The 8,867-nt window shown below is 35.0% G+C and overlaps 1 protein-coding gene and 1 pseudogene across 1 annotated transcript; both read right to left on the bottom strand.

The window, feature by feature from the left end:
- Positions 1-3,455: 3,455 nt before the first annotated feature.
- Positions 3,456-6,689, bottom strand: LOC140808388 (rop guanine nucleotide exchange factor 5-like). Its single transcript, XM_073165515.1, has 7 exons — positions 6,106-6,689; positions 5,525-5,641; positions 5,266-5,420; positions 5,094-5,168; positions 4,718-5,008; positions 4,260-4,616; positions 3,456-4,180 (listed from the first exon to the last, which is right to left on the bottom strand). The coding sequence occupies exons 1-7, from the start codon at positions 6,380-6,382 to the stop codon at positions 3,668-3,670; spliced, it is 1,785 nt and encodes a 594-aa protein (XP_073021616.1). The 5' UTR covers positions 6,383-6,689; the 3' UTR covers positions 3,456-3,667.
- A 1,161-nt stretch (positions 6,690-7,850) lies between these two features.
- The window catches only part of LOC140808389 (aquaporin SIP1-1-like), a 44,688-nt pseudogene continuing 43,671 nt past the window's right edge, over positions 7,851-8,867 (bottom strand).

The raw sequence follows: 8,867 nt of genomic DNA, 5'->3' as shown, positions 1-8,867 counted from the left end.
TTTCTCTACACGCCCAGAGAAACAAGAAGTTCTGTGTTGAGTTTTTTGCATTAGCATATAATAATACTAGTAAATAAAGCATACCTAAATGTTTGTGTATCTTATATGTAAATAAATTATTTTTATTGTAAAACTAATATAAAATCAATTTATTTATTTTTATTTATAATATTAGTTATTGTCTCTTATTTTTATTTTTATTTTATTTTGATTATTTAATAATATTATTATTGCATTCACGCATTTCCTTTTTCATAAAAATTTGAAAGTTTTCAGTTTTCACACATTGTCGTTTCATGCACTCACACCCTCCACATTTATGTTTTCAGGTAACCAACCCATCTTGACCGCATAAGTGGTTTCACATTTTTTCAAATTTGAATCTTAAAAGGATAAAAATTATATATGTATATATATTTATATAAAAATAATAATTTTTAAAATTGGGAATATTTACAAACAATATTTTTTAAAATGAAAATTACCATCTAGTAAATCTAAGTTTTAGTAGAATATTACCTCTAATGATAAATTCATATATCAATATATATCCTTCACAAAAAATCCGGTGAGACGGTTTCACGAATCAATTTTGTGAAACGGATATTTTATATGAGTCACAAACGAAAAAATATTATTTTTATTGTAAATATATTAATTTTTATTTAAATATGGACATGATTGATATGTCTCACGAATAAAGATCCGTGAGACCGTCTTATGAAAGACCTACTCTATATCCTTTAGCTTTATTTGATTTTAAATTATTTTTGAAAGCATATACATTTGATTTATAAAATATTGTGCCTTTATAAATAAAAAAATGAATGTGCTAGGTACATCGATCTTAAAGTTCATCTAGGTATAACTTTTTCTTAAGTTGAGATCCATGTGAACATCTATACTATTATTTATACTTACTATTTGGGAAATTAAAATTTTAGTTTTGTAAATTAGCTTGTTTTGGATTTAGTCACTATTTGTCAAAGTTTGGTTTTCATATTTATTTGCCTAAAACCACTAAATACATCGAATATGATTTATCTTGCACTGATTTTCTCATATGTGACATATATGACGAATATAAAGCTCATATTCCTCAAATTAAAATTCATCTGTAAAAAAAAAAAGAAACAAAAAAATAAAGCAAAACAACCCTTTATACTTTGAAATGTAATGAAAAAAGTTTTTGTTTTTCTTTATTTTTATTAAGTATATTTTAATTGTGTAATATAAGATTTATTCTTGTACGTGAGTATTATATGAGAGTATCGATGTCAAATAAAAAATATAATATGGATTTAGTGGTTTCGGAGGAAAAAAATGCCACAATAAAATTCAAATTATTAAATGTAAACTAAATTTTGACAAGTTATAGGATTAAAACTCAAGAATAGGACAACCTACTGGACTAAAATTGAATTTTTTTTTCTATTATATAATATGAGAGCACCCTATCCTATACTAACTGAATGGAGTCATAGAGTAATTTTGGGTTTGCCTAAACAACTTTCATATTATCAACAAATATTAATTAACATAAAATATTTTAATATGTATGCATATATCTCGTGTTACCGAATGCTAGTTGAATTATACATTTGAAGTCCAAACTAAAGTCATAAGATAATTTTTAAATTATTCCTTTACACTAAAACTGAGATTGTATATGAAAGTTCAATTTTAGAATCCCAATATAAAGCAATGGGATATGTTTTCTTGCATAGAGAAAGAACAAATATTTTGTCACATTTTTTCTTTTAAGTCATTTCATTCTGATAAATTAGTTAGTAATGAATATGCCAAAAGCCCCCCAAGATTTTTTTGACATAGTCTAAGCCAATTAATATTCTTCAAGATCAATAAACACATTGCTCCAAAAGGTGAAATCGCTCACCTTAGGCGCCCCTCATTCCCGGCCCGACAGGAATGTGAGAGAAGGTAAATCATGGTGACTCAGCCAACCAGCAGCAGCTAGATCTTTTGCTACGCCGCGCACAAAGAGCTCCCCCTCATTGGAGGGAATTTAACTCACACACTGCCGCTTGCGAGACTCGATCCCTGGTCATTGCTCCAAGATTCACTGCTGCTGACCAACTGAGCTAAGCTCATACGGACAAGATCCATAAACACGTGATGTCACATCATGTGGATATTTTGCCTATTTTGGTCCGATGCGAATAGTCTGAAACAATGGTTCAATTGTTAATACGACATCTAATTAGTTAGTAATTTTTCATGTCACATAAGTATTTTTCGATGTTAAGATCAGATATGACAATGGGTTGGGTCGAAATCCGACCACACAATAAACCCGGCCCGACAGGTTTATGGACCAAAACTTTTGATTATGGATCACCAAAACCACTTATTAGAGAGCCAATCTATGGTGGTGATCACCAACCCCTATTTATATCCGAGATCAGGTCTATATGTATTATCCATGCAACATGAATTGTAATTGATGCTGTGTATACCATACGTAGCATTAGCCTCTCTTTGTGTCGGTTAAATATTATTAGACTTCAATTCTCATCCAAACAATTTAACAAAATTTTATCTTTTCAGTTAATTTTTTAAAGCAAAATAAACTCCATGCACTAAGTGAATATAATCAGCATACAAATATGTATAGAATATAGGAGAAAATGTTGGGGTGATGCTAATTGAGCGATAGAGGGACATTTGGATGAAAAGAGGTGTTGGGTACAATAATTGTCCTTGCTTGATGGAGCGATCGAACCGTAGTGCTTGAGCTGCTGTGCGGTTTAAAAGATTTGAGTTATACCATTACCACCAGTTATAGCTTTTGGTAAAGCGGAAAGCGATCGGTCCTACAAGAGGATTTGAAATGAATTTTATCAAGCCTAATGAATTTATTAAGGAGCCGGTTCAATACATTTGCTAGATGATGAATTTTGACTTTTTAAATAAGCAAACTCAATAGTTGAATAAAGTAAATAACAAGCTAAAATTAGAGATAAGATATTGAATTAAAGAACTTTAAAATGATAATAAATAACTCCACACTTTTATCCTACAGGCCTATCAGCAAGATTACATCTCTTAGGGATAGTTACAGCAACCTCAGGCTTACCCCGGCAATCTCTAACAGTATGAAGACATGTATGATTCTGTCTCAACTTCTGAACCTGATCACAACCACCCTCTCGACACCGCGGACGTTCATATCTTGTGCTGCTGAGTGCTGAAGCAATTGGAATCCACTTCATGACTTCAGTGTCTGGGCTTGAATTCGGGCACTTGCTGGCTGATGCAAAAGCATTTGAATGATGCTTTTTCTGTTTCTTGTTTTCTTCTGTTTTGTTGCACGAACTTGGTTTATGTTATTGTATTTTATAGTTTGTTTTTTTGGAGTTTATTTGTGGCTGAATGGAAATGTATGGTTTGAAGTAGGATAGCACAAAGAAAAATCACAAGTTTCTAGATAGTGGTGAACTTGCTAATCGAAACATCATTTGCACCATGTGTGCACGGAATACAAGAAGTTTGAATTCATTTGAAATGGTTACACATCAAGATAATGTAACAGACTAATAAATAAAATCAAGATAAATAAGGCTAATGGCAGACATGTCTCATTCCAAAACAAATTCTCTAAAAACCAACTTCTTTCGTACATGTTCTTCCTCTTTCTCCATGAAGTTTACCGATCTATTTGTCGTGACTTCGACTCAGTTTTTATTGAACGAGAATCCATCCGTTCCATGCTGAGACGAGAAGCTGCTATTCCATCAGTATATCTGCTCGAACCAGAATCCAAGCCACCTTCTACAACGTTGCCACAAGTCTTCACTTTTACCTCGCCACCAAGATAGTTTGTCAAGACTCGTTTAACCCCCATACCACGACGTGGCGGTCGGTTGCAGTTTCCGCCTAGAAATGGAGTTCTCTCTTGTCCTCTAGCAGGGCTAATTAGAGCAGGTGAAAAGCTGGGAGTTGTGAATGATGTCCGGTAAGGAGTGCCCGAGACAGGCACAGAACATGGGATCGACACCTTTTTGTGAGAGATTACACTCACTCTAGGCACTGATGACAGCTTATCGGAATGCTTAGTCAAGTCATCTACATAAAGTAGATCGTCAATACGTGCCACGATACTAAAAGCTAAACTTTCTAAGACCCTGGAGTAGCTCTCTAGGATGGACTTCCCGACATCCTGAAAAGTTATGGGAAAATCAACAAGCATATAAGAAAAATAAAATTTGTTTTCAAGACAATTTTGCGTGGATTTCAACCTTGTTGAACTGTATTTTCATTGCATCTAATGTAGTTTGTGCAAGTCCAGGGAACCGTTGTTTCAGACAAAGCAGGAGGCCTTCGGCTCTTTCAGCGAGTAATTCTCTCTTATCTCCATCTACCATGAGATCTTTTACAATCTCCCAAGATGATTTGGTAGCAGAGCGAGTTGGATGAGTAGCGGTTTTGGAGTGAAGTCTTCGACGCCAAACATAGATTGAAGCCTCAACTCGATTTGCAATCTCCAAAACGCAATGTTCAGAAGACATGTCAAGACAATCAAGCAAGCATTCGGAGGAGAAGTGTTCAGAAGTGATGTAACGGTATATGACATCCCCAAGGCACGCTCTTCCGTTCTATAACATGTCAATACTTGTTCAGCAATGATTGATATCTTCACTACTAATTGATAAATTAAAGACTAGTATTGGCCTAGGTCTATATTTAGGAATCAAACCTTTGGAAGAGTTTCGAAATACATCTCAGGGATTTCCATTTCAGCCAGAGCAATGCTGTTGATGGCCATAGCAGCTTTAAGAATCTGGCTCCCGCATTCACGCTTGGAATTTAAGTGCTTTCTTGATTCCTCAGGGAAACCGCCAGTAGGTACACGTGGCACGGGCAACCACCACTTCTCCTCCTGCCTTGGGACAACTTTTCGAAAAGATGCTGATCCATCAGCCTCTGGTGCTGATACGCCTTGATCTATGTACCAAAATTCCGTATTCGTGAAAGTGTCCAGCATATCCTACAATACCAAAGAAAGAATATGAAACTAGATTTATGCTCACTCCAGCAGTGAAGGGACCAACGGGTAGAGTTAAAACACTTACAAGCAACATGTTGTCAAGCTTGCGAAGAGCAGGGAGATTGAGTAATAGATCTGATCTGGGTCGGCAAGTCATCACCTGAAGGGTGTATGGTAAAACTGATAATTAGTTCAAAAATAATTACTGCAAACATTTGAAGTACAAAACCAACGAAAATGCTTCAAGCGGGAGTTACCTCAAGCTTTTTTCCATCGGGAAATGTTTGCCATGAGGGTATCATTTCGACGATATGATCACTCACACTGAGCAAACATTCCATCTCCCTTTTCCACATCGTTTTCTTTTCAGAAGGAATAGGTTCCAATCTCCACAATTGCCCAAACACAGTAGCTAAATGACAATATCACCATGTCATGAACCAATAATAGTCTAATAAAAAAGTGAAGATGTATTTCAAATTTTTGATACTAATTGAGACAGAAAAACTTGCTTACCACATAAATTGGTAATGGCATTTGAAATGGCTAATGCTGGGCAAACCCCTTGACCACTGCCAGACATGTCTTCACCAAGCAACAATTTTGCGAAACGTTCTTTCATCATCTCAATTTCTGCAGCAATAAAGAGTGGGTTCTAGTCAGATGCAATCCACTCAGGACAAAAACACATTTCAAATTTTATACTTTGGTTCATAATTTCAATTTCAACTAAGTTCAGAATTACAACACATACGAAATATCTTTCAAATTCATGCATTTTTGCAAACAAATGCTGGCTTATTAATAGTGATCTACATTGACTAGCATGACAAGTACATGAAGCAAATACCAGTAAAATCACATAGTTTACACACACACGCAAACAAAATAAAAAGGAACAAAAAATATACTAATATCTTAATGAAATCTATATAAAAATGAAGGTCGGGGAAAAGATCAAACTTCTACGAAAGTAGAAGTGAAAATTTCTGTTACCAAGCAGGTGATTTTGTTGTTCTCTTCCACATATCACACATAATTACGCACCTCAAGCAGAAATAGATGAGGAGATGTGGAGTTTAAACATAATTAATGACCTGAAAACTTTGAACTCTCCTTCTTCGACAGAGAATCGTCATCTGCACCACCCTTGGCATTCGAATTGGGCTTGCTTTCTTCTTCAAAAGCATCCTTCTTCAAACACTTATCAGTAACCATAGCTTGCCCAATAGGCCAACCCAATTTAGCCGAACAAGAATCATCAGAACTCGATCTTTCACCACAGCTCGTGCTCTTTCTTGATTCAGTCACCGAGTCACAACTAAATGACTCGGACCCATCTTTTTTCTTACTCTTCCCAGCCACAAAGTCCATTGAAACACCGAAAAGGCCCCCAAGAAATATGCCGACAAAGGAAAATAGAAATAACAGCTACTCCAGCTCAAGAATAAATACCATCGAAGCTCACTTCCAAAGCTAGAAAAAAAGACAAAAAGGTGGGTTTTTTAAGCAAATGGCTTTACGGGCAAACTTCGATCCACTCTCTTAACATGCTCCTGGATAAGAAAACCCCATCTCTCTAGTTGCATGCGTACAGCAGATTTGAATTTCGAAGTTTAAAGGTTGCTGTAAAAAGGACCAACGCCTAACGTTAATATTTCCAATTCTCGTCTCCCTGTCCTATTCAAAATAATGATATTTTATAATGAAAAAGAAGACTTCGCAGCCGTAGGGGGGACGGATCGGCCTATGCTTAGTGAGTTTACCGTTTTGCCCCTCGTTTATTAAAGCTAAATGAGACAAATAATTAATGAGGCATAGGAATAATCAATTTAATTGGTTGAAATTATTTCGAATTGGGACGCTTACGCTACCCCCACCCCCATCAAATCTCGTGAGCCACCACACCACCGCTTACAATAAGTTTTAAGACATTACACTAATTATTTATAATTTATATGTCCCTGTTTTCAAGTTAAAACATATTAAAATCATTTAAATTGGATCATATACTTTTACTTCTCAAACGATGGATAATTATACGTTATTATTTTAAAACCAAAGGAAAAATATACATATTTATGGGGGTCGATGCAGGTAAGGTCGAGTTTGAGGAGACGAGAGGCGGAGATCAGTGAGCTCGCTCGGACCGTGTGAAGAAGAATACAACATCGAAAAACATGGACCAAAGATTCCTTATTTGTAAGAGACAAAGAAAAATGATGGAAGCAATAACGTTATAATGGCACGTTGTGAGAAGAAAAGGCAATAAAAGTAAAATTCTTTCTCCTTCTTTCAGCATTTACCGTTGCTCCACAAAAGTCTTGAATTGACATTCAAAATCCAATTGCTTTTGTCTTTTATCAATATATATATATATTAAGAAAAAGAGTAGGTCTATTATAAGACGATCTCACGAATATTTATCTGTGAGTCGGGCAACCCTACCGATATTCACAATAAAAAATAATACTCTTATAGCATAAAAAGTAATATTTTTTCATGGATGACTGAAATAAGAAATCCGTCTCACATAATATGACATGTGAGACCGTCACACACAAGTTTTTGCCTAAAAAAAAATCCTGTCTAAAATGGTTAGACGATAGGATTAAAAGAGAGTTCAACGATAACGAGTGCTTTGGAGTGACATAAAAGATATAAATAAAGAAGATGAGACTAATCAGAGTTCAACAAAGAATCAGAAAATATTTAGATTTTTTATATATGCTTTATCATAAAAAAAAACTATTAATAACTATAATTTCAAGACTAGTGTATTTATTAGATTTGATACTCAAACTTATTATATTTATTTAATCTATTGTTTCCCTTGATATAATTAAAATATTAAATAAAAACATTTATTTACTCTTTAATTTATGAGTAATCACGTTTAAACTTGGGACATAATACACAACATGTATTGAATTGGTTCGAAACAAGTGTATGAAGCAATACTAATCAAATGAAATGCATTCATCGATCCAAGGAAGAAATATGCTGTAATCCAATGACTTATAGCTACTTAGATCGACCAAAGTTCACACAAGATTTCGTGGGTACTCGCAATCTTGAACCGCTGCGATGACTAAGATCTTGTTCACTCTGACTTCTTCTTCTTCGCTGGGGACGGGGGAGGAAATAGGAAGCGGAAAATCCAGGCAGCCAGTATAGCTCCGACGAAGGGACAGATCCAATATACATAGTATTGCTCCCACGTGTTGTGCTTGTTGTTTAGGTATGCCCAACCAAATGCCTGTATGGATATAAAAAAGGTAAAAAAAAACCAAGAAAAGCTAGCTGTGAAGGTGTTTCGTTATATTGACAAGATCTATGAATTAATGCAAATCTCGTTTCTTTTAAAAGACAACAGTTAAGAATTTAATCAAGAATGTAAATTCTGGGATAATTGGACAACTGATTCCGTGGCTTCTCAAATTGGTCAGCTCCAAATTGCATGGAGAATAGTATAATTTTGCATATATGGTTGCCCTGGTAAGATCTTTACTTTGCATTTGAGAACTAAGGAACTCCACCATCGTACAAACAACGCTTATGCTAACTTAAGAGGTTTTTGATCATTTCTATCAAAGTCGGCACAATCAACAATCATGAAGCATCCCAGCTCTAGAAATTTGAATGTTTCAACTAAAATTAAGCTAAGGAGGTTAGCCTCTGACACTGAAGAACAAAAGACAAGGAAACAAATCAAAATGAGGTATCAGAATCACATTGAAACTCAAACACAAGAGGGGTCTTCTCCCCTTTAGATGTTGCTCCCAGGAGATGTACCAGAAACAAGTGGTTGAAGTTACAAAAGCACATAACATGAGTTTGGAAATGGCCGGGGAGATTG

This window comes from Primulina eburnea, chromosome 12 (assembly GCF_022965805.1).
Source record: "Primulina eburnea isolate SZY01 chromosome 12, ASM2296580v1, whole genome shotgun sequence".
Lineage (NCBI taxonomy): Eukaryota > Viridiplantae > Streptophyta > Magnoliopsida > Lamiales > Gesneriaceae > Primulina > Primulina eburnea.
This window is presented reverse-complemented; position numbering and strand designations above follow the sequence as displayed.

Bases quoted from the DNA above. Each gene is read 5' to 3' on its own strand.
- LOC140808388 (XM_073165515.1), bottom strand. From the start codon at position 6,382: ATGGACTTTGTGGCTGGGAAGAGTAAGAAAAAAGATGGGTCCGAGTCA. The intron at 5,642-6,105 runs GTCATTAATTAT...TTATTGCTGCAG, and splicing joins GGAGAGTTCAAAGTTTTCAG to AAATTGAGATGATGAAAGAA. The intron at 5,009-5,093 runs GTAAGTGTTTTA...TTGGTATTGTAG, and splicing joins AGCTTGACAACATGTTGCTT to GATATGCTGGACACTTTCAC.